This window comes from Camarhynchus parvulus, chromosome 2 (assembly GCF_901933205.1).
Source record: "Camarhynchus parvulus chromosome 2, STF_HiC, whole genome shotgun sequence".
Lineage (NCBI taxonomy): Eukaryota > Metazoa > Chordata > Aves > Passeriformes > Thraupidae > Camarhynchus > Camarhynchus parvulus.
The window spans coordinates 117994622-118022075 of record NC_044572.1 but is presented as its reverse complement, the minus strand read 5'-3'; the positions used below and the strand labels follow the sequence as shown (position 1 = coordinate 118022075).

The window sequence follows — 27454 nt, the reverse complement described above, 5'->3', positions numbered from 1 at the left end:
TTTTAAGTCTCAGTGGACTTCACCCAAATGTGAGAGACAGCTTAAACCCAAAAGTCTTAGAACTCCAAAAAGGGCTGCAGAATTTCTCAAATAATTACGTCAGCTCCCGGTTAGATTTACAAAACACAATACTTGGCATTACGACGTGTAAAAAATTAGTCCCTTGATATAATTTTGTCCCAGACCCCTTAAACATTTACAAACACATGTGAATTGACAGTTACAGTTCTCAGCTTTTTGAAGTCAAGAAGATCCTTCCCATTATGATGTTATCGGTCACTAATGTATTTCAGTCACCTGCTTAACTGAACACGCTTAGAAAGTCACCAGCATGGGAACAGCCCTCCTATGCATCTTATCTCACATATAAAAACTGATAACTGAAATCAGAATATAGCCCTGTAACATTCTTTTTCTTCTTTGCACATATATTTCTTTTGAAATGGATAACAATATAATTGTTTCTTTTATTTGGAATATAAAAGAATTCTAGCTAAAACCTTCATTGACCCACCTAGGCGATGGAGTTTTTTTAAAGAAAATATGCATAAAGTCAGCTTCATGCTTTTAATATCTAAATAAATCAACCAAAATATGAAAAAGATTCTCTTGAACACACCTAAAGATGGATGTTTGTGTTCTGCATTTTAAATGTAGTCTACGCTTTAAATTATCTGCTATAAATTGTAGAACAGTTTTCCCAGAATCCTGACTTAGAATCATGAAGTTTTGTAATTTTTTAAGAAAGGGTTGAATAAACAAAGAATACTGAATTCTGAAGAGAACAAATGAAAGAGCTATATGCAACAATGTCCTGCAATTCAATGATGGCAGAAAGCCATGACTTGAAATTAGTTACACTGCATACTGGTTGTGTAAAAAGCAACAAAGCAGTTAATGGACTAATGTGGTACATAATAAAAAAACCCAAAAAAAACAAAACCAAAAAACCAATCACAGTATCAGTTACTGACCTGGAAAATATAGCAATGAAAAATATCTATATTTGCTGATAGGAACTGAATTTCTTTATGTTACCTTCAACGGAAAACTAAAACATCCTTCCCATGTAACACAGTCATATTCTCAAATTTTGAGCATTTCTGGGGAATGTAGCGTAACCATTACACCAAATATAACACATACTGTCAGCAAATTGCAAAATGAGAATTAAAATAAAAGCCAGTTTTTCAGAAGCACAGCACTTTAAATACCACTGAGAGCTCATATATTGAACTCTCAGTGGTTGTTACTATTACATGGCAATATTATAATCACTACAAGCATGGCTGCTTCTCAAATATGTCAGGATTTTGCCTCAGAATCTTACATTCATTTATATAACACCATACTCCAACTGGAGGTCCTGTTCATGAACTTTCTTAGTTTTAAGTTGGTTTTGTATAAAATTAGCCAGTTTTGATGAAATGCAGGATAGAAAAATATTCCAAGTTTTGCATGGCACAAAACTAGAATGAATTCTTACATTCAAGTACTAATTAAAAAAAAAACCCAAAACACTAGTTTGTACGTAGATCATTTTCTACCCAAGTGTCAAGACACTAGAAAATTCCTTTATACTGCCTTCTTGATTCCAGATACCTTCAGGGATTCAAGTGTCTGGAAGAAAAAACCTGTACATCTATTGGATACATTTTGCTCACTATCTGCATAGAAATTAACAAAAAATCTATCCTGCATGTGATAAATAATGAGTGATCCAGGCCATTCTCTTATTTCTTGTAAAAGAGATGCATATATCAAACTTACTACTACTGAAAAATAAAAAGAAATTATGTATTAATTCACAATTTATTAAACAGAATATATATATATATATTTTACCATAAGCATGGTCAAGCACTGGAACAGGCTGCCCAGAGATTTTGTAGAATCTCCATCTTTGGAGAAAGTCAAAGGTCACCCATAAGAACCTGCTATAGCTGATTTTTTGAGCAAAAGTTGTGCTAGATACCTCCAGCAGTCCCCTCCAACCTCAACTATACTGCGTTTCTTTGAAGACTATAGTAAGGATGCAAAAGAAATATAGAAAGTAAAACAAGCAGCATGTATTTTCCTGATTTTTAGATTAAGGTCCAACCTGAAAAAGAAAAATCATGCCAGAATTCATAAACTCAAGAAACTTCAGTTATTCTGAGACTGAATTTCCCATGCTTTGATCCCACATAAAATTCCATTGAACATAAACTGTTAACAAAGAAGGAAATCCATGATTGCCTTTTAAGCATCATACACTGAAAATTTGAAAAATAGCAGAAAAGAAATTATTAAGTACAATTAGAGCCATTTTTAATTAAATACAATTAGTAATTCTGGGAAAGGGAGGCAGCAACGAGCATGAAGTCTTCTAGAGTGCGATTTAAGATTTAAGATACAATACAGTCTAGTGGAAAATTACAACCAAATCCTCTGAAGAGGTTACAAATTTATACTACATAAGCTTTATGTAGCTAGTAAGTAAAAAAAAAATCTACTGGTTAAAACTGTGATGCAGCTAAGAAAAAGTAGAACCAGATGAAAGACAGTGAAGCTGATTCTGTTCCTTGCACAGAAATGCATTCTGCAACTAAAACGTGGAAGGGATTTATGTAGGAAACCAAATTAATTACTTTAAGCACCTGAAGCATTTGATTTCATGGAATTTGGATGCAGCTGGGAGTTTATTCACACACATTTATGGTCCTCCTTACATTTCTCCTGAAAGTTTCACGTTAAACCCCAATGAACTTTCACACAGCTGCTAAATACTTTAGCTTCAAGCATAGGGAGCAGTTTCTGACTAATCTCTGTTTGATTTTTTATAATAAAAAAATTCAGAAAATACACATAATTTTTTGCAGTTACCCAGTAGTTCCATTGCATCATCTTCATTGTCAATGTCTTCTTCAGTTACAGATGGAGCTGTGCTTTGAGCAGAATCAAAGGAGTCCTGAGAAAGCATGGCAGCCAGCAGTTTCTTATGTTGCTGCTGTTGATGTTTTAATCCTTTGGTCTTTGGCTCCATTTTTAAGCTGTGAGGGAGGAAAGCACAACTTTCTCTTACTGGTGCCCTCTTCAAAATACATCATTCATTCCCTGATCATTGGATGTTCTAAGACATTTTGTATTTTCAGTTTCTACTTAAAATTTTGATTGAATTTGGGAAATTTCCCATTGATTTTTATGTGCAATAATCAAGTCTAAATAAGCTACACATATAGAACAACAGGATGTCAATTAGTAATCAGTATTGCTAAGCTATTGATAAGCTATTGATATTGATAAGCATAGCAAGAAGTTGACAACAAAGAACTGCTCTCTAGGGTGGTTTTAATACCATTACCCCACAGGATTATAACACTTTTCCTGATTTGTTGAGTTGTGCCTCTGACCTAAGTAACAGACAACTGGAATTGTGCAGATGTTAGTTAGAAAGGTCTAAGGTGGGACTTGCTACAGTTTGTCATTCTTTCCTGTATCAATACAAAACAGACAGAAGTTTGGTGCCCCACATGAGGAGCACCTCATGAGCGTACCACCAACCCTTCAGACTGTCCTTACAGTCTGTTGCAGGAAGGCAGAATTGTTGCAAATGTATGATTTTTAATATTATCAGCAATTGTTCATTTCTCCACCAAAAATAAGACAAAATGCACCTTGGAGATGAATAACCGGCTTTGAGTTTAGGACACCAAGTTATGGATGGGGCCTCTGCAAGCTCTAGTTCATTTCATGCTTTAAGAGACAAGAGTATCAAATAAAAACCACTCAAATTCCCCGTTGTGTACATACATTATGCCTGGAGGAAGATTCCCAAGAGCCTTGCATCTTAGAATTCCTCCAAGAAATTTTTCAAGGAGAAAACTACAAACAGTGACTTGGAAATGAGTTTAATCCTATTTTCATGGAGTTCAAATTTCTGAAAGATGAGCTCAGTACCAGCAGGATTGCCCTCAGCATTTTTCTATGGTCTCTTATCACTTATTAATACCTTGCCTTTCTTCCTTACAGCAGCAACAGAGAGCAGTGCAAAACCAGTCACAAACACAATCTCTCCTCTGTAGCAATCCAGAACATTAAGGACAAAAAGGTGACCCTTCACCCATTTGACAAGACATCTCTAACAGAGCTACCTCAGACTGGCTACATTGTCCTTCCATGTCAGAGCAGGAGTGACATCTGTCCTTTCAGTTGCTCTTTTTCTTTCTTTTTGAGTTACTGGGCCAGGCTTTCCAATATATGACATGACTGCTTCAATTGCCCATCATCACAGGAATGCATGATTTTTAGGAGGAAACGGTGATTCTGTCACACCACATTGATGGCATTTACTCTACCAGTGATTTGTCAGTGTCTAATCCTTTGGATATTTATACAATATTTCATATATGTACCATTTCCTTATGTTTAGTGACAGGTAAAACAAAACATACGACATGGAAATAATGGAATGATCACAGCGTTGACTTCCCCATTCTTGTATTTCAACTGAGTACTATAATTAGTTCTAAGAGTTTGCTGGCTTGTGCCATAAATCCTGATTAATAGCGATAAACAACCTATCACTTTTTATTAAAAGTGTTACTAAATAAAGTTTAACAAGATAGAATTGGAAACACTGAATGTGGATATTCCAAATTGCCCTCTCTTTCATTTTCCAAAATGAAACCTATTTTTACAAAAGGTAACTTAACTACTTAAGGCTACATTAACTATGAAATAGATTACTGAAATACGGATGACATAGAAAAACTTCCTTTACAACTGATAAAGTCACTCTTTTGAGAGCAAAACACACTCTTCCCACTATTTTTAGATGTACTAGTTCTTTGCTACATTAAAACTAACTTATTATTACTTAGTACTTGTCTCATGCATTTGGTGTGTGGTCATTTCCAAAATTCTGCTAATAGCACTTTAATTCACAGTAACACTAAATCAGACCTTGAAGAAACTGCTAGTTATTAGTGAACTATTATTAAATATTCAGATTAACCCTGATCAACATGGGTCTTTAAAATTTCCATATATTGTTGACATCAATTTTAGTATCACCACTATCTTGAAATTCTGCAACTTTATGTTTGCAAGACTGCAAACATGATTTTTATAAATGCCATACAAAAGCTGATGAAATGCTAATGAAGCAAAGAATTACCCCAGACATAAAATCAGTCATCCAAATGTAAATCCTTATGCCACATGTAATTTAGTAGTTACTCATTTCCACTGAAAATCAGTACTCCCACTTAGCAATACATATTTTTCAGTAGGCCTTCAGCACTTACTACACCTACAAACAGAGACATCAGTATCCCATGAGTCTTTCCTGGCATCAAGTTCCCTATATTCTCCTTATTCACACACCAGGAGAACTGATTTTGTCATGATACTTGAAATGATTCCTAAAATACTGTACTCAAATCCATTAATCACATTTTTAATTCTAGCATTAGCTGCAAGGTTTCTCTCAGCTTGTACCATCCTCTACAAAGAGAAAAACATGCTGCTTTGAATCACGTCTGTTGCTCAGAACTAGACCTCTTTGCTCCCTTCTGGAAATTAGACAGAGATGCTTATTTCTTCTCCTTTCTATTGACAGAAGGGATACAATATCCTCAATTTGCTCTGAAACATGGAACAGATCTTTATTCAATGCCTTTACTGAACTGCTGAATAAGGAAAAAGAAATCCAGGCCTGCACAATCAAACTGCAGTGCCAGTTGCTGACTCCATTATTTTCCCAGGAACTGCACTGAAGAGACCCAGAGTCTGAGTTGTGTTGATTCCTGTCCAAGGGCTGGCTGACGGATCATTACTACACGCTGCTACTTCTTTGAAATAGTAGTACTCACAGCCACCCCCACAATAATCTAATTAAATGAAGTACTCATGGATAACAAATATTCCCAAGATGTGAGGAAAGTTAATGAATGCAGTCGTAAGAGCACAGCCAGTGACACATTAGTTTCAGTGTGACACAGAGGTGAATTCTAGTGTAGAAGGTACATGGAAGAATGTGAAGGAATACCTCAGACCTTTTCAAAGCAAAAGCAGAGAGTTTCTGCCTTCTAAAAAAAAGGAAGAAAAAGGTGTCTGCTCCAATCAAAGTACTAGTTATAACCCAAGGGATATGCTCCAAGGCAAAGGGAGAAATGTAGGTGCTTAAGTCAATTAACAGAGGCAGTGCAGAAGATTAATCCCTTTTAAAGCAAGCCTGTGAGTATTTAACCTTCTGTGATAAACATATCTTTAAATCATGGAAAATTGACTCCTTGAATTATAATATTCTCTCCCACGTAGCTAAAGCACAAACTCTTTCAGTCAAGCACAATAAATCTTCAGAAATTATTTACTGCTGAGAACAAAATTTCTCTTTGAGAAAGACTTGTTATTAACACCAAAAAAGCCAAGATGTGAAATGAAAATGAATTTAGGAAGTCCTGTTAAAAATAACATACGTACTGCTTCCCTTGCCTATCTCTCCTTTAAATGAGAAAACCAGATTTATCACTGAAGTGTCAGGAAGATTAATAAATAGCTACTACCAGCCCGGCAAAGATGGAAGTGTATGAAGTATCTGAATGAAGCTATACATCACAACATTATTACACAACAGACCCCAACCATGTCAAAATACACTTAGCTTTTCTCATGGGAATAAATCCATAAGATTGCAAATGGGTATTAAGTTAATCATTTAGAAAAGCATGAGAAGAAAAAAGTCACATATTAATGACTTCTACTTATTCTGCATGTGCCCACACAATGGCATGAGAATTCAAAACCACTGCACTCTGCCCTCAGAAATGGAATTTTTGTAACAAAGACACCTCCATTTCACAAAATATAAAGTTTCTAGGCCAGAATAAAAACCCACCTTCCTCCAGGACTGCTGCTATCCTCGCTGTCCCACTGCTCATTTTTATTCCTTGGTATTGGTGGCTGCAGCATCTCAGCAGCCAGAGGGTCTGCATCATTCTCTTCACGGCCAATCCATTCTCCAATAACACGAGGTCTGAGAAGGGGAGTGTTAAAACCTGATGTGTCCTGAAAAGAAATAAAAATAACAAAAAAAAAAAGTACTGTTTGTTCTCAACCATAGATGTAAACAGAAAAAAAAAAATTAAAAAAAATATAGAAGTACAAAACCAATACATTGCATTACCATTTCAGAGGGCTACAAAATACCCAGAAACACTCATGAAGTAAGGAGAAGTCCTCCATTAACAAAATTCCAAGAAATAATTGTGTACCCTGATGCCTCAAATCACTAATTTTTTAATTGCAACTGTAGAAAAATCACTTTTTTTAATAAATGCATAGTTCTTAAAACCTTCAGTGTATCTGTTTGGCTAAGCAACACAAGGCCACTTGTACTAAAAAAACCCAACCAAAAGACTGTTGTAGATAAATAGCATCACTCTTATTTGCATTATGAATTAATGCAAAACTAATAACTACATCTGCATTTTGCATTTTAAAAATAACCCTGCTGGGCTTTACATAATGTACCTTTCTATTCTGAAAATGGTATTAACATTTGAATAAAACGCATTTCTGAAACTATTTTTAACCACTTACTGGAGGACAATAAACTGCACAGGATTACAAGAAGCAAGCAAAATATAACTGACATATTCAAAACAATAACAATAACTTACACCATCTTAGATTAAAATAACAAGTTGTCCTTAAACTGTATGAAAAAGGATTCTAATGTAGTGAGTATCTCTGTTTTCAATTATACTAGAATGGTTGTAGATAAGGGTCATTTAGAACAGCATAGTCAAACTAAAAAACACATCTGTATACCAGAAAAAAAAAAGGATATGAAATTATGGGATAGGAATAATTATTTTTCTTTAATTAAACTGTTTATAGGCTACTAACAATATTTCAAACACAATGTGCCTAATTAGTAGAGATATATTTCTATCATTTAATGAGAGAAAATTATAGGAAAGCAAATCCTTTGCTGTTACCTAACTTAGTGCCTCAATAAATATTCCTGCCATAAAAGAATGCTTTCCAAACAAAAAGCGTCTGGAAAAAGTACAGCACACTGACTAGGTAGCCTAGAAACCATATTTTATCTCCTTCCTAAAAACAAACCACTTTTGAAAATCTCCTCCTAATTGAAACAGATACAATAAAAGCAGTTTGAAGTAGAGGCCTCTATTGAAATGAAAGTAACAAACAAAAAAAAACAAAAAGAAAAGCTGCAAAATACTTTCAATATGAATATATTTACCCTCTGACTACATGCTACAATTTTGCTGAGCACAAGAACCTCTATTTTGAGAGTCAAATGTAACCCAGGTCCTGGATCTGACTCATTCACCCTTGTTCTTTTGTTTTGCTTTCTGCAATGTGTGTGTGGTTGCTTTTCCACACTCCACTCCCCATACCTCTGTCCATATTTCTCCATCACTTGACTGTCTAATTCAATTTTACACAATGTTTTTTTCTGCAAGGACCACTGAAAATTGAATCCATGGCTTCAGATACTTCACCACTGGAGTTGGGTTTTTATTAATGTACTTACAAATACATGTCTTGTGCCTCTGTTTGGAGCTGTGGCATAGTCAAGTAATGTAGACTAGATGACAGTCACCTCTGGGCACTTGACAAGTGTAAATTGTCACAAGTGTAACAATTCTTGTGAGCTAAGAAAAAGGATTGCTTCGCTGCTCGTAATGCCTTCATTACACAAGGTGCTTACATTAGTTAATTAATCATCTGGCCCCTTCTGAGGTTTATTACTGTTATTCTAGTTATTTTATCCTGTCCCTTTCTCCCTAGGATAGTTTCTAATAATTAATAAAAATTGTTCCTGGAACGAGTTAGTTAGAATAACTTGCACTGTCAATCTTGCTAAAAGCTTTCAGTCCCTTAAATGAAAATGCAAAGCACCAAAAAATTTGCTCATAGCTTTTCCTGAGACTACGCACTGCAAAATCAACACATAAATAAGTAGAACATGCACTCAGTGACTGTCCTCGCTATGCTAATTTCTTTCGTATGCATTTTAGGGATAAAGTAGCACTTTCATACTCTACTTAACAGAAATGTAATTTACATTACACAGTCATGCTTTGCCCCACTTTATCACCTTACTTTCCTTTTTGAATTGTGTTAGTTTAGTACACTATGGTTTCACTGACCTAATTTATTGTCCTCCTTTCAACAACATAAGCAGCCTCAGTGAAAGCACCAAATGAAGAAGCAGAGTCAGCTCTATTCAGAACACCAGGATGTTCATTTGGCAGTCTATTTCAAAGGCTGCAAAATACTGAGATGAAGTATTCTGTTCTCAAGCAAGATGTTATAGTTTTGATTGCTTTTTTTCATATAAACTTTAGAATCTTAATTGATTTCCAATTTACGTTCATCCATAAATAACAGAAGATATTGACAGTGACATTAGTGTGCACAGCAATATTTTCAGTACAGGTACGTATTTAAATCTGCACTAAACCAAAGAAGACTATTTCATGGTGCAGCCCAGGTGTCATCCACTTATCCACATCAGTGGCTACCAAAGTGACACACTCAAGCTTCCTTTATGTGGAGAAAAGGAGAAGAAGGGAAAGATTGACAGACAGCTGATTCTACTCTTCACACTGGGCTAAGATGCGGCTGCTGGATGCAACCTCTACCTGAGATGACAGCATTTGTATATCCATTTATTTACACATCACTTAAAAAGCTTAGTATTCCTATTTTCTGATATGGATTTTAAGGGAAGATCCAAAGTGAGAAATACTTTGGGATGAGAAGAAATTTGCTTATTTTTATGACTTAAGAATAGTTGTTTGCTGTATTTTATTAATTGTAACCTGTTTTCATTTTAGAATACTACATATAAGAAGTATGCCCTAGACAGCATAGAAAAAAAAATTTAATATTAACATTGAGAGTCAAAATTTACTATGCATTTTTAGATCTTCACTTGGGTCTAACTATGGATTTCCAATACTTAAGTATCTCCCATTATTAGTGTTTGAAGTGACTGAAAGATACCACTGGGAATTTCAGACAAATGTCACAATCTTATGACAGGTTTCCCTCTTCAGTGTTTTCCTCTAGAGTGTTTTTTTTAGCCTAGAACTCTGTGAATATCAAAAAAAAAGGTGAACATCCTAGCTCTCCTTTGTTTACATTAAACCCTTGACATTATGCATGAAAGTGTGCAGTTTCCTAAAGTCCTTCAATAGTTTCTGTTCAGCGGCAATGAGGGTGAGTCAGTTCAGAAATATGTATTACATCTGCATTTTAAAATATGTGACTGACAAGGCATCCCTTCTTATTTCCTTCCCTTACACAGTGTACTTGCAGTGCTAGTTCTTGACTTTACATAGCTTCCATGGCCTAGAGACAGAGGCTGAATCATCAAGAGAGACAGAACACCTCTGCAAGCCTAAGTAAATGAAAAAAAGAGGTAATCGCTACAATAAACCTATTTTAATTGCAGTAATTTTAGGATTTTTTTTGGTTTGTTTTTGCAAGGTTACCAGCGAACTCAGAAATTTTAGGAGATTATGTCAAACTGGAAAATTCCATATTGAGTGGAAGACTCACCTTGTGTGCCTGTATTTTCTCTATTACTGTCTTGGACAAAAGCTCTAAGTACTGACAAAAAGCTAATACTAGGAGATATTTGGCAAGAATCCATTTAAATTAAACACTCTTTCACAAAAGTGATTCAGAGCAAACTGGTTTTCCAAATCCAAAATGCTAGAGTAACTAAGCAACTAACTAATTAACTAGATTACTTGGAGGGGGAATTACATCAACCAAAAATGCTGATTAAGTACTCCCCTGAAAAAGGCAGCTAGAAGTTACTGAATCCAGAAAGAAATATTTTTTTTTAAAAAGACAATCCGAAAAAAAAATAAAGAATCAAAAATAAAGAAACATACACATGCATTCTCTGTTTTCTCTAGATTCATAATCTAAACCACAGATAAAAAAGCATAATTATGGGCTCTGTCATAGTCTTAGTTCCCCAAAATATTCCTGTTCATCAAGAAAGTAAAGCAAGAAAGAGCACACAGAAGAGTTTTATATGTCTCTCATAACATCTCTGCAATGCTGATGTTTTACTAGAATCCAATGCCAAGTTTAGCCATGCAGTTCTAGTCAAAAGACATGCACCTGATGAGTTAAATTGTTCATCCAAACCATAGATGAATGTGATTTCAAAAATTATTCTTCACTGCTACAGTTTAGATAAGGAAGCTCTAGTATCAGCATGTATTAAAAATTTAAAACTTGACTACATTTATACCTGAAAAATAAACATCACATGTGAACACATTCAAGTGAAATAAAACCAATTCTCTTTAATGTTAAAACAACTATTATCAGGTTGTCTTTAGCTGCTTTTGGCCCAAGACAAATAATACATGTAGAAACAAGTCATAGGAACATTTCAGGAATTAGCTTGTGCAAGGGATCATTCCTAGGAGGCAGAATTCCACAGAATGGTCCTGGCCATGCTTCTATTCTTAAAACAGACTAGATTTTACATTCATTAAAAATCTTTAAAGGGTCAAACAAGAAATAGAAATAAAGTTCACTAAAGATCATGGAGGTAAAAAAATCACTCTTCTTCTCTAAATCTAAGCTGAAAGCCTGTTGAGCTGTACAACTGGTGCATGCTAGAGAGTTTAATTTGTTTGGGGTTTTTGTAGAAATCGCTTTTGACTTCAAGAACATTCAATGTATTAATTGAATTTATATAACCTAATTCCACGTTTTTTTTAAAAAAAAAACCTACCACCCTCCAGTTTTAAATTATAGAAAATAAAGTATATGGTAACAAAAAACCCCTGACTCTTCACTCAAACTGCATCCTGTGGAAATTCCCCAATTATGTTCTCCATCTCAGTTTTCACATTGATTAACTAAATTTAAAAACATTAATGTTTCTGAACAATAAGATATCATAGTTTTTAAAAAACCAAACCAACCAGAAATTATTTGTTAAAACATTCATGTAAAAAGTATGTGATACCAGGCTCTAGCCTAAATTGTCTTCTTCCCCCCTCAAAGAGTATCTTTGAGGTTTTTTACCACAACAAAACCACAAGAAATTGAGGTCTTCTTAAGTATTCTTAGAGGCGAGGTTTCTAATGGAAGGACTTTCTAATTGTGTTTACCATCATTTCTAAGCCCAGTTACAGAAACAGCGGGAAGACTTAGGCCATAGTCTGGAAATGGCAGCCACAGATGCACTTGACTGCATGGTAACATTTATCAGTCTTACCTAATTGGCCTTCCTTGGAGAACACAGTGAAGGTATTTTATATGACTTGTGTCAGAAGGATTTGTGTCCTCATTTTACCAGCAGAAAGGAAAGTTATTTAAAAAAACAAAGTGTTCTATATTAGGCATTATTCCTGCGTCTTATGTACCTTTTGAACTCATTTTCCTGACAGCAATGGCTTCTGACACCAAGAACACAATGCAAGTTTCTTGGCACAAGAAGCACACTGCCGCTCACTGCTGAGAACAGGGAAGAAAAATTGGTTCTGTTTCCATAAGTATTTAAATAAACCTAGCTTGATTAATCTTTCAATGTAGAATTTATTGCATCTAGAATTAAAATTCATGTTAACTATGAAAGGTATCAAAAATGGCCAGAACGGAAGACACCATTTTTGCATTCAGCAAGGAGCTAAAGACTGATCTTTATGCCTTGTGCATTCCTGAGTAAATATGGGATTATAAAATTATAAAAATAATTTCTAAGTATTCTCACAAATCATATTTGGAAATGCAGAATTTAATTTCATTAATAAAAGGTATTCAAGGCTAAATGTTTCCAAAAGTACACAAAGTAATCCAACAGACTATATTAATCAAAGATGGTGTCAAGACCAAAAGTATTTCCATGGTCTCACTAAGAGTTTCTTAAATTCAATCACTTTTTTTTTTCCACACTTGACAGCTCATTCTTGGACAAGATCTTAATGTATCCACATATACTGTACTTACCCATAAAGCTTTCCATACCCAAACTTCTTCTGAACCTAACAAAAGAGACATGTGTATGCCAGGACAGCGGCATGTGCCTTATCATAATCATCTGTCTCTTTGTATTGCTCATTAGACATCTTTTATCAGTCTTACCTTATCGAGTTCATCAGAAATAGCAATGCCTGAAAACAAAACAGATTGAAAAGAAAAATTCAGGAAAATGCTTTCTACACATCTTTTAGTACAGTAAGTAAAAGTAAGGTTAAATCTGAAAACTATACCTACTGTTCACTGCATGCTGTTGTACCATACAGTGTATCATATTTTATTCCATTAGTGAAATTGCCTGGAAACAATATACTCTTCATTTGCCTCATCTGCAATATTATCAAAATTACTTTTCAAAAAACCATGGAAATGAAAATGCAGATGTGCCAGTAAAGTGACAACAAATTTAAGCATACATCTATCTGCTTTCTAAAATTAAATCAGCAATACCAGATTAACCAATGGATGCCTTATTATGCAAATCTCATCCTGACCAGCATGCATAACACATTATGCTGCAATTAAAGGGCAATATGGACATTTCTCTTATCTCTTTCTTCACAATACAAAGTGGAAATGATCCTGTAAAACCAGGTGGAACTTCAGAGAATAAAGTAAAATGTCTCAATAGAATGCAAATTATTTCCTAAATCCTCTGAAGAAGAACTTGTGAACAACAACTAAATCCTCTGAAGAAGAATTTGCTCATCGTTTCTACAGATGCCTGACCAAAGTTTCCCTATGCTTGCTTCCATCATCTCATGCTTCAATTATTTCTATTCTACAGCACAATAAATACGCAGAGTTGGTCTCAGAACTTTTAACTTTTTACAAACATCAGTATATCACAAGTGCTCAAGTCATCATATATATAATCCTACCATGTTGAAAATTCTGATAGTTTGGAAGCAAGCATGTCTTAGATTCTTATGAGATTTGATAAGAAGTATTTCCAGATTAAAACTTCAAAACCACAGAAAATTTTCTCCTGGTGGTAAAAATAAGTGAAATACATAAGAAGAACATGCACTTGAAAATGGTTTTCTAAATCATATCATATTATCAAGACACCTTCTTTGACAAAATGCAAGAGATTATATTGCAAAATATGTATTATCAGCTGAGTAGAGAGCTGATTTTACTCTTCTAAAATCACAATAAAGAGTGCAGCAGTATAAGCTAACGTATAAGTTTGTACATATATAAGTCTATACTATTTGATATATCATAACTACATTAACTCTTTGGGGGTTTTTACTGTGCCTTTCATCATTAACTCAATTTGGCTAACTCTCAGTTTCAATGAATTCCTTACAGGAATTTCTCCTTTTAAAGGAACCAAGTTCTAAGAGAACTGCAATTATAATTTAAAGACCTCATCAACACCTAAGAAATATGGTAGGAGTTAAATAAATATTTACAGTAATTCAATAGTACTAAAGTGGATCAAATTGAAAAAGATGTATTTTGACTAATCCTTCTATCCCTCACTGCAATTAGCCAGTTTTTAATAACTTCAGACTATTATTTAGCCCAGACCCAATACTAATACCCATAGAGTATAATAGCCAGGTTGCATCAACCAGACTTAAAGGTGCTATGAATTTCTTCAATCCCAAATGGACATCTTCTAGAGAGAAGATAATTTCATTCTTGGAAGTAAAAAACTAATTCAAGCTTCTTTTCACCTCGTCTTTGAAAACCTGGCTACCATTAGCCAGCTCTCCATCACATGGATGCATTTTGCATAACCAAGGTCAATCCATTCTACAACCACATATACTCTCTAACAGTCAAATTAATTTTTCTTAGCAATTTCCCATAATGTTAATATAGTTCATTTGGTTTTGATACAGGCTTATTTCCTCATATTGAAGATTGGGACCCTTTTCTTCTGCTTTCACACATCCCTGTCAATGGGCATTTGTAACTTGGGAGTGGACAGAAGGGCAATTTTATCTTGTGTTGACTCACCCCTTAAAATATTTTTATTTTCAAGTATGGAAAAAGAAAATATAAAAGGTAATCCTATAATTTCCAAAAGTCTGTTCCAAAAAATGCCAAATGTTTTTTACTACCCAATTGCCTATGTTGCCTATCAAAGATCAGTACTAAAAGAACAAAGTAGCAAAAACAGTATGGAAAAAACAGTACGCACTACTATATGTCTCACTCAAAAAGCTCTACCAACCTCTCTGATTATATTACATATAAGACATAAAATTTTAAAACATCCATAATCTAAATGAATGTGCTTCTAGTAAAATGCTTTGTGTAAGTCCTACTGCTCCCTAGAACTTACTCTGAATTTAAAGAAGACACTGAACTGAGTAATTGAATTGCCCAGAATGCCTCAAATTTCTTCTTTACTAAATTGGAAACAGTAGCAAGACACTAAAATGAACTGTATCTTTTAGACAAGCACGTAGAAAATCAGCAGCTTCTGAGGACACACTGCCAAAATAAAATTTTACAAACTTAGAAATCTTTGATCTTTGTCATCACAGAATTAAACCCGAAAACTCTTTTTAGCTCTCTCTCTCTCTCATGTGGCATCAAGAGAAAAGAAAAAGGATTCTGCAGAAGAAACTTTTTAAGGAGCTTGTTGCAGCAATCTTAGCACAGTGATTCTTTTGGAGGTGGTATTTACCATGTCAGTCACACAGACCTTTTTGTTGTCTTGAGCCTCATTAATATTAACAGTACTCTTTTAGTCACTGATAACGCAACTCCATTAGCAGAGACTAGGATAAATAACCCCAAAAAGCATTGGATGCAAAAACACTTCTTTCATTCCAAGACACTACTGCACCACAGTTAGTGTGTAGTCAACTCTTAAAAAGTTTCTTTGTAATTGCCAAACTCAGAGAATGTCTTGGCTGACTGAGAGGAGGGGGATTTGCGCCCTATGTGCAGTAGAGAGAAAATCCCAACAGCAACATCATTTTTTGGGTTCAGACGTCAGGTGGAATAATATGTACTCCAGTTTTCACAAAATAATCCCTCAAAAAATTGAAACTCTTGTATATTTACCACAACATTAAAAAAAAAAACCTGACCAAATAAACCTTAATTCCGAATCCTGAGAACAAAACTAGAGACAGTCACCATTATTTTACAGGAGTATTTAGGATTCCTGCTAATTTCTTAACCTTTAGCAGACTCATGACTTTTCAGCAGTCAAATAGGTTCCTGTCAGTTACTTTATTTTCAAATAATACACTGACAATTTAAAATAGTTGAATTTCTATAAAGAAATTGTAACAATGGTTGCTATCTCTGGTTCATGTAATTGCTAGTATCAACATCAGCATTTTTCAAAAAGAAAACCCTTTTGTCACTTCTTTGTATAGGTGACAAAAAGTAATTGATTATGCTCTCTGCACTTTCTATAATCGTTTTTATTTACCTTTTATATACTCTAAATAGGAAAACAGCATTATAAAATCACACAACACTAGAGGCAAAGGGAAAGCCCATTCCATGAAAACATTAAATGGAAACAACATTGCAATTTTAAGTAAAACATTCATAGGTATAGCCAAAATGCCCATACACTAAAAACTTTCAATCTGACAATTTAGTCGCCTCTTCAAACTGTAACCTTTTCCATCAAAACTTAATCCTAATCACAAAAAAACCCTTAACACCAGAAAAACTGACACATCTAGTTTATTCAACCTTAAATCCTATGGCTTTGTTAGAATAAAAGTTACTATGAACAACAATTTCTGACTTCCCCCAGCTTAGAGTATTTAAAGCCTGACTCTGCAAGATGGTGGATGTAGAGAATGGAAGTTTTAAAGCTGTATCATCATTACCCTGCTGCAAGACACCAAGCAGCAGATAAGAAGTGGACTGTTAAAAACTGCTCTCCTGCCTTTGTTGGGAGAGGTCTTCTGATATCAAAAGCAAATCCTCCAGAAATAAAGGAGTATGCTTTACCTTTACTCTTATAGCAGCTGTTTCTCACAGACATTTGCCATAGTTTTATATCATAATGTGACTGACAACTATACAACAGATCAACCACTTTTACTAACCATTGCAAATAAAGGGGTGAGAAGTCTGCTTCCCAGCATCAGCTAAGGCTCATGGGCAAGGTTTAACATGGTAATTATTTAGGTAACTAGCTGCCAATTTAATGTTTTTAAAAAAATTCTCCCGTTTACAAGTAATTACTGGTGCTGAAATTTGATCAGGCATCACAAGTATCCAGCCAACTCAGTTGTGTGGTGAATTACAAAGACAAATTCAGGGCACTTGTTTCTACTTTAGGATGGTAACAACACTCTGTTCTGTAAGGGTGCTGAACAATGAAATAATTGGTATGAACATGTTTCTACAGTCCTTCAGAAATTTTCCACAGCCACAACTACTGCCATCTCTGATCAGCAACAAATCTGGAGAGGGGCTGTTAATGCTAGCACAGCCTCTCTCAGCTGGAACACTCATTCTGTCATTAGCTTGGTTTCTGAAGAGGACTGGAAGAACAATGTACTGTGATTGCAAGAAAGGTTTGGCATGCTACGATTAAATGAAATATATCTAACAAACAATGTAATAACCATGTAATTTATTAACTTATAACTTATATTTATTAACTGATAACTTACAACCTGTAACTTATTCTATTTTAATTACTATTATCATGTCTACTTTAAGCAGATTGCCTAAAAAGTGTATCTCATGCTGTATTAGCCATTTACCTTACACATTTTTAATATTTAAACTAAATCAGTTGTTTGTCCCGCCTCTTAAAATTAGCATGGGTTATTAAAACCATTTTTTACATGGCTATCCCAGTCTTCTATCTGTTTGACAATCTGCAGCAGCACAATGGTAAGTATGGAAAAATAAAGATGTAAATTAATACAGTGTTACAGCATCTTCTCTGATGTAAAAGCCACCTCTCAAAACCTTTGCATTATATTTTAATAAAATAAAATCCTTCTGAGTCTAGAATGAGCATCTTCCACAGTACAGGTTTCCTGCTTAGGACATTCTGCTTCATTTCTAGCTTACCAAGAAATTAACTTTCTTTCCAAAGAAAACTGAACATTGTTAACAATTCCATGAGTCCTTAAAATGCCTAGCTTTTGCATACGCTTCTTAGCAGAAGAGCTTTATTTGTCCAATACCTAATTTCTCCACCCAGTGATATTATTTCTCTTTGAAAAGTAATTTTTAGATTTTGATGTTCTCAATTCAACAGCATAAAATCAATTTTCAAAACAAAAGGCACAACACAAGTTCAGGTCTTTTTCAAAAAGAGCAACTGACATCATCTACATGGTCTTGTGCAGGGCATTTGACACTGTTCCATACAAAATCCTTGTCTGTAATCTGGAGAGACATTGCTTTAATGGGTGGATCAATCAGAGGGCCATTGCTGGATGGCCACACTCCAAAGAACAGCGGCCAATAGCTCAGTGTCAAAGTGGAAACCAGCGGTGAGTGGCATTTCTCAGGGGATGGTATTGGAATGGGTGCTGTTTATTTTAGCAACATGGACAGGACAGCGAGGTCAGGTGCACCTCAGCGTGTTTGCTCATGACATTAAGCTGTGTGGTGCAGTTGACAAGCTGGAGGGAAGGGATGCCATCCAGTGGGACCTTGGCAGGCCTGAGAGGTGGGGTGGCTGTGCCAACCTCATGGAAGTTCAACATGCCCAAATGCAAGGTCCTACACCTGGGTCAGAGCACTCCCAACACAAGAACGGGCTGGGCACAGAACGGACGGAGAGCAGCCCCGGGTAGAGGGACTGCTGAATGTTGGTAAACAAGAAGCTTGACATTAATCTGCAATGTGCACCTGAAAGGTGCACCCAGAAAGCCAACCCCACCCTGGGCTGCATCGAAAGCAGTGTCACTAGCAGGTCAAGGCAGGTATTCTCTGCCTCTACTCCATTCTTGTGAGACCCCACCTGGAGAGTGTCCAGCTCTGAAACCCCCTAAAAAACAAGGGCATGGACCAGCTGGAGCAAGTCCAGAGGAGGGTCATGAAAGTGCTCAAAGGGCTGGAGCATCTCCCCTATGAAGACAGCCTGAGAGAGTTGGGCTTGTTCAGCCTGGAGAAGAGAAGGCTCTGAGGAGACCTTATAGCACCTTCCAGTACCTAAAAAGGGACTACAAAAAGCTGTAGAGGGAATTTTTACAAGGGCATGTAGTGATAGAACAGCTTCAAACTAAATGAGGCTGTGTTTAGATTAGATATTAGGAAGAAATTCTTTACTGTGAGGGTGGGAAACACTGGAACAGGTTGCCCAGAGAAGTTGTGGATGGATATCCCATCGCTGGAAGTGTTCCCAGGTTATGTGGGGCCTGGAGCAACTTGATCTAGTGAAAGGTGTTTCAGGTCATGGAAAGGGGTGGAACTAAATTAACTTTAAGGTCCCTTCCAACTCAAACCATTCTATGATTCTACAAAATGGCAAGGTATAAAATGCCTTACTGCTGCATTATTCCTGATCACCTCTACAGTAGCTTTAAATCTGACAATATTTTCATATGCTATACACACCTGAAATTACAGATCTGGAGTTCTGGTAAGAATGAAAGTTTTGGAACATCAGAGATATCTACTATTTTTGCTTTTATTTGTGGTACTTAAATAATTACAGGAAGAAATAATTTGTTGAGGGGCTTTTTTAAGACTCGCATTTTTCTAAACACACAATGTGCACCTGAGAAGACTTATGCGCACCCAATCATAAAAAAATAAAATGCTACTACTTTAATGTATGCCATACTACCATTATTTAACTCAATATTCAAGGAAATATTTATGCATTTTCCTAAACATCCAGAAGATGGCCACAGAGCTCCCAATAGCCAGTTTTCCTACCTGCCAAGAAAAGCTTTCTGGATTTGACACATGGCTTTTGACATTCAAAGTTTCAACATACTAAGACAACTTCAATGCAACTCTGACTAACTTGACAAAATTCATTCTCAGGATCAGTCCAGGCCAGGGAACTTCTGGATGGCTGGACTGTCAACCTCATAGTGCATATCACAGGTTCTGTAACAAACTCCAGGACAGAAATAGCACTCTTATTCTACCATTACTAATCCTGCAGTTTTGAGCATAAACACAGAAATATTGTATCATGTATCAACTGTCCAGCAGTTCACCGCCCCATGCATTCTCCAACTCCAAATTCTCAGGGGAACCTTATGTTCTTACTGGTGGGACAGGCCATCTTAGATATACTTGCATTTCCCATGGCAAAACCTTGTGCCATACTGCAGCAGGCAGCAGTGTATGTTCTAATCCCTGTACCTCTATGAACCACATATTGAAAACAAGGAAAACTGAAACTCTTTCACACCATTCTTGGATTATAAAGGAGATAAAATGGTTGCTCTGGTTGCATCAAACAAAGTATTCTTCCCCCCGAAAAAGTACACAAAAACCTAAAAATTTCACTCATTACTGTGTAGGAACTTTAAAATATGTTTGTCGTTGACTGTCACAATAGACATTCTTATAATGTTCCTTTACCTACAGAGAGTCATTTTACCACTTTCCTCCAGTAGTAACTCAGAGATTTTCTGTGAAGGCATATTGAAACAAAACCTCAGAGTTTTTACCAGTGAGGGTGTGTCTTCTCATATTATTAAGCAACTTTAAACTTTTTGTAGTGGTATCCATCTTGAACAAGGATAATATTCCTCCTAACACCTGGCCTGTCATCTTCAAGGCACCACACGTCAACACAGGAGCACAACATACATCTTATAGTTCCTATCTAGAAAACATGGATTTAATCCCTCCTCCTCATATTGGCTTTAAAAAAAAGATAAAAATAATTAATCCCTAGCAAAATAATCTTTACTTTAGACTTGAACAATATCTATATCCAAATTTCTGAGCGGCTCCAATAGACAATACAGGTTTCAGGATTAGGTTTAGTGACTAATGAGTTATGCAAACACAGAGAAATAAAATGCAAAGTATCCAACAAATATTATGTCCCAGAAACTCTCCTAGGCAAAGGTCATCTCAGAAGAAAATAATCAAAACTGCAGAACTCTTCAGGGGAAGGTGCACACTGCAATAGGTGGGTTAAAATGGGTAGTCCACAGCACTCAGTAGCCAAGGACAGAGTCATAGCTCATGTTGTGCTGTCCCACAAATGCCAACCCGCTTGTACTAAGAAGTAGAAAGTTCCATAGCTGAGATGACAGTCACACAAATCCCAGTTCTGCAATATTAGTAGAGAAACTTCAAGCAAGCCAAATACTAAAGAAAAGGACAATGTAACTCAAAAAGAGACTCTAGTCCTGAATCCCAGGGGAGGTTGGATCAGAATGGTGAATACCTTCACAAAGGTGATTAAAACATCTGCAGGAAAAAGATACTTATAAGTAGCAGTGATCTCCTGGCCATACAAGCCCCAGTTTATAATTGAAGAGTAATATTTATGCTCATATTGTTCATCTTTCAATCTCAGAAAATATTATTTTGTGTTATTACTCATACATCATACTAAAAGCAAGTGGATTTTATGGGCAAAGGCAGTATCAGATAACAGCTGTAGCACTGAGATAAAATTATCTTCCTTAAAGGTTTGATTGAGCTTATCTAAAAATGTTGATCTCAAAATAAATCACAAGCATTGATCTCATGCAAGAATAACATGATTTTAAAGTTCAGGCTGAAGAGAAGAAGGGAAAAATTCTCTACATGATGACTAGTCCTGTGGATCAGCTAGCAGAACACATTTAGGGCTAGATGAACAACTGATATGAGGGAAGTCATCTTTATAGACTCTACGTTAATTTCAGACCATCAACTATATACAACTGAAAAAAATACTAACATGTTATGTCCTAAAGCAATGCCCCTCATAAGGCAATTGACAAAAGTCTAGTTATGTGTCCTGAAGATGTGCATTATATAAGTTATATCATCATGATCACCACCATCAGAAATGTCTGGCTTAAATAAATGTTAGTGTCATTCAAATAAAGATCATTTTCCATAAGTGGAATGTAAATCATTAATAGTTTCCTACAGTGTAGAAGCTTCTAAAGAAAACCTCATTCTAATGTGTTTGTCAGAGACTACTAAATACATTCAAGTAGTTCATGATGTATATATAAAGCTTCTCACATCCCACATACTCACAGGTTCATCCACTAAACTGAGGACATGATTTCAGCAGTTTGTTAACATATTGTGATTTTGTTTAGAACTTGTTCTACCCTTCTAGTTATGAGATTCTTACTCTTGTTGTTTGTCTTCTTCTCTGTGAAATATAAACAGAACATACGCTTTTACGTTTTACAATTTTATACTTTTCTTAAAGGGGTAAGATCATGCTTGCCTTTCTTAACAAAATTATAAACAACATCAACTGATTCTAATATTATGATAACTGTTTGAGCTACTCTGGAGGGAGTTAGAGATCTTTCATTCTTGAAGGTATTGAAGAGCCTTGACACCTGGCTCTAGGTGAGCCTGCCTGAGCAGAAGGGATGGACCAGATGCCTTCTGGAGGTCCCTTCCAACCTCAAACATTCTGTGATTCTATAATTCCTTATGACTTCCAGCAGTATCTCCTACTAGATGGGAAACCATGGTTTTCTCATTTACTGATTGTTTACTGATTACTCCCCTTCAAAATTAAGAAACAAAAAGGATTTCTCTCCTGTTGGTTATACATAGATAGCATTGTTTCTGGGAATCCCTGAAACTGACTTGGATTCATAGTTTTGGAAAATGTTAACTTATTACCATTTTTTACCTTAGAATATCAACTGAATTCAAAGCATGACAAATTTGTTTCTTCCCCTCTGAGCTGAAGTGTACACCTGGCCTGAACAAGCATTTAAACACTACCAACAAAATGTCAGTTACCTTCACTAAAAGGCTATTTGTGATTATGAAAGAGCACCTATCTCACAGCAGAAGATGTTTTTTTCATCAAATGCAGTTACCAGCACCTTCAATATGCACACATTTTCAATATGCACCCTAATCCTTAACTGTGTGTATAAAAGATGCAAAGTTGTTAATCAAATATGCAGACTTCCCACCTAACTGCAGCACGATCTCACTGATTTTGTCCTCAGTTTTCCCCTACTCAAAACTCCCATAATTCCCTGGTTTCCATATCCTGTTATCTATTTTCCCATCCTCAGAAAATAGGAGAATGACAAAGGCAAGATCAAAGGCATTCATTAGCAAGATCCTTAGCTTTACAGATTTTAATTCTGTTTAAAGGCAAACAGGCCAGAAGGCGAAATACAAGGGCATATATTTGAAACAGGATGGAATTTTTCTTCCTTATGATCAGCACAGGAAGAAGGATGACAACAATAAAGGTAGGAGACCTTGCAATAAAAGAAAATTAAACATGCACAAGGGAAATGCAGTATATTCCTGTAAATTGATTTATAAACCAAAATCTTCCCTAAATAGATAACTTGATAGTTCCAAATCCAGTTCAATGACATACAGCTGATTGAAGAAGCAAACAAAATCCAGCTCTCCCATGTGGGTATGCCTCTGAAAAATTGTATACTTAAATCAGCAAGTTCCACCACACTTGGACCATAATTACAAAAATAATCTCCAGACTCTCAAAACTCCTAGGATACTTTCAACTCTGAGTGTGAAGTCACTTCCTGGTTTCTCAGACCTACTAAAGCACAGAACTACTCACTCTTGACAGGGATTGGGAGAAAGTGTCCAAATAAAAGCAAGTTCAACCATCCCTAGTTTTAATCACTAGGGATGAATATAGAAAAGACCAGACATCTAAGTGTCCAAGTCTCACCTTCCAAATCTTACAGGCAGTTCTAATTTCACATGAAGTGCACAAGTTTGTCTCAAAGCAGGTATCTAGACTGCATAGTAAATGAAGCAATAGAAACTGGAATTTAATTCACAGGCTATGTCAGCTGCCTAACAGGCAACAAAGTCATGGAAACTCACTAAAAGATCCAAAGCTTATCTTTAAAATGTAAATAAATTCCAGGACTTGATGGCAAATTCATTTAACTTCAAACATTTCATTTTATGCGTCAGTCTTCACTGTTGAAATACTGAAGGAAAAAAGAGAAGGTGCTGTAAAAAGCCATTAATAACACATTTTGATCATTTGTGTACTCAGCTGTTGAGCCCAGTGTCTGTCCCACACCACTTCAAAATAAGATAAGTATCAAATGCAGCACTAAACGCATGGCATGCTTGTAGAAACAAAAGGACTAACTAGCCTGTCCGAAACAAGCTTCAGGAGAGGTAGATGTGGGATCTTGTGATGGCTTTTTAAAAATTCACAACATGTGATGTTTGTTTGGGTATAGCACAGAATGAGTTCCATGCACCTTATACTTAAAGTCCTAGACCTTCTATTCATTGAAGCCCCCTAAGATTTCCTATGTGCAATCTACATTCTATCTGCGAGAACAGTAAAATTAATTTATTTTCAAAATTCCACCTTTTCTCTATTTACAAAATTTTCACATTTTTCATTTTGATTTTTCAGTATCATGCTGACAGGTAAGAAACAAGAGCAAAGATTTTTTTGTTTCTTGAAATGAAGTGAAAATCAGAAGAACAAGCCCTGGAAACAAGGAGATACAGCTTAGAATTAATCTGATGCAAGTGTTTAAATTACACCAACAAGAAAAAAGATTAAAGTGCAGAGTAATTATAACTATAAAAGAACATTAAAAGCCATAAGAAAAGATACTATAAATACATTAGAAAAGGAGAACAAATTAAAATACAGAACTATTATATTAAAGAGAAGGAAAGTAAATAAGAGATGATATAAGGAATTTCCAGTGTTCAATATTTCTCTGCTCCAGTCTTTACCAAAAAAAAAAAAATCAGTTGCAGCCAGATGCTTAACAGTAGTGGTTTTAAGAGGAAAAACTGCAAGCCAGACAAGGGAAGCTGAAAGATATGCTGGTGATTTATATATATTCAAATTAGCAGACTCTTGTGAAATTCATTTTAGAGCATTTAACTAATCAACCAAAGAAACCCCTAATCCATTAGCAACAGTCTTTAAGGAACAGAGAGGCCAGAGAAGGGCAAATACGTATCTTTGAAAAAGAAAAAGGGAAGATGTGGGCAGCTACTAACTACCAAGCCTAAATCAGACAACAGCAAGAATCATAGACAAAGCTGTTAAATAAATAATGTATCAACATCTAATGGAATGGAAAGGCGATAAGAAAGACCTGACATGAATTTATCAAGAATGAATCACATTAAATTAGTCTAATTGCATTCTCAACTGGGAAACTTGCCTAGTGGATAAGTAAAAGAAGCAGATGCAAAATACTCCAGCTATAAGGCTCTGTTTACTATCCTAGATGATACTTCAGTAAAAAAATTAGAGAATTACAATCTACGTGAAAACACTGCAAGGTAGAAAAACATCTGGTGGGAAAAAATACACTTACTGAGTAGCTTTCAAGGACTTGTTGTCAGATCTGAAATGGGATCATGAAGAGGTCTGACAATATTTCCATTAATGATCTGGATGAAGAAATAGAGAGCACATTCATGAAAGTGAACTTATTATCAGGCTGTGAGTGAATTAAAGCACTCTGAGGGATGGGATTCAATTCCCATATTATCTTGACAAACCACCAGAAAGCATCAAGTACTAGCAAGAAACAGTGAAGAATGTTCATTTGTGAAATAACTATGAAAAACAGACTCCTACAATGGTGACCAGGCACATTCACCCAGTTCAAGTGTAGGACCCAGTAGAGCTGCAGTTTTATATTCCAGTTAGAAAACTGTGGGGCAAGGAGAGGTACAGAATGCTGCAAAATCTATTTCAGGTATAAGGAAGTATAGGCATAGTTCTAGATTAAAGTGGAAACTTCACAATATTCTGAAGGAAAGACAAAGATGTAAGATTGAAGAGTGGATTTAGGCATTAATTATTGAACTCTCACATCACTCTGGTTTGTATCTCCAGAGAGTGAATAAATAACCCTTTCTGAAATTCAAAAAATTGTTTCTGTATCTATGCATAGCTTGGCTACAAGTCTCTGAAGGAGAAAAGCTTGAAAATGACACCCACATCCATCACAGTCAGGCAACAGTGAGGCTGCAAATCAGAGATGCTGACCAGAGATGCTTACAGGCAGATAGACCAATTTACTAGAAAAGTTTTCCAAAAAAAGCTCTGTAACTATAATATAAGTTTGAAAATTGTTCAGAATATAACTGTCGTGATCAACCTAAAACATTTGGGAGAGTGTGATTTGGGAAAAGTAGTTTTGGATATTTGCACAACTTGAAAAAATGCTGAATCTCAAAATTAATTGCAAAACAAATCTTCTGTTCCTCATTCAGTTCACTCAGACCTCACTATCCGTAAATTCTCCAGTGACTCAAGAACTTCCAGGGATAAAATTTAATGAAAGAAGAAATAAACGTTTCTCACACAAATACCTCCCAGATCATGTCACACCTAGTTTACATGTAGCATGGCGAAGAGTACTTGTCATCATTACATGCTTTAAAAATTGTTAGCAGTATTTGCTCCTACAAATGTATTTCAGAATTCTCTTCTACAGGAAAAAAAGCAAAAGAAAAAAATAAAAGAGCAGCTATTCCTGATCATATCCAGTGAGCCTCAGAGCTGCCCATTACGTGAGTGTTTAAGGGATAATACATGGGGTTTATTATGAAGTAATGGTATTTCATGTTTCTGAGTATTTATTTGAGATGCTTTAAAATATTGTAATTTCTTTTGAAAACTAGAAGGTCAATGAAATCAAGGATACAAAATAGCTAAATGTTTTTCAATAACAGGTCTGAACTCCATCAATGAGGCTAAGGTTTTGCAATGGTTAAACCATTTAACTACCACACAAAGGAGCAATTTTCCTGCTGCATGTTCCCACCATTTTCATTAAACCAGCCTCTTGCATTGATCTCCGTAGAAAACTAAAATGAAAAAAAAAAAGGTAGTGCAGGGGTGGTAGTTTCAGTTTCCAGGAGAGCTCCTGAATTATCTCAGACAATCTGTAAACCTTAACAGGAATTTAAGTGCTGATGTCAATGACCTTGGTCTTCATTGAATAGAAGACCACCTTCCTGATACATACTTCCAAATTACAATTCAGGCTGCATGGTTACATTAAAAAACTAAAATCAATCAACTTACTGCGAGACAGATTTTCAAGGGCTTTTCCAAGCTTTTTGCTCTCTTGAAGAATATGATTTAGTTCATCAAAATCATGGTTCTCCGGTTTTGTCTTCCAATCCCATTTAGGATGCTCTATTGACCTTGGCACTAAATATACACAGATATATAGATGAAGTTTAGATTTGGTAGCTCCGACTCCTACAGTAAAAAAAAATCTGCATAGTGAGTTTACAAGCCCAAGTATCTTGGGTGGAAATTACTTAACTATCCCTTTATTTTAATTGC

General features: G+C 35.6%; 1 protein-coding gene across 3 annotated transcripts in view; it reads right to left on the bottom strand.

Annotated features, from left to right (window-relative positions):
* Positions 1–27454, bottom strand: part of C2H8orf34 (chromosome 2 C8orf34 homolog) — a 141458-nt gene that overhangs the window by 80244 nt on the left and 33760 nt on the right. For all 3 annotated transcript variants that reach the window (XM_030970399.1, XM_030970391.1, XM_030970408.1), the window contains exons 4-7: positions 27188–27316; positions 13141–13169; positions 6881–7050; positions 2866–3032 (exon numbers count right to left, since the gene is read on the bottom strand). In XM_030970399.1, coding sequence (XP_030826259.1) covers positions 2866–3032; positions 6881–7050; positions 13141–13169; positions 27188–27316 — 495 coding nt within the window. The remainder of the gene's footprint in view (positions 1–2865; positions 3033–6880; positions 7051–13140; positions 13170–27187; positions 27317–27454) is intronic.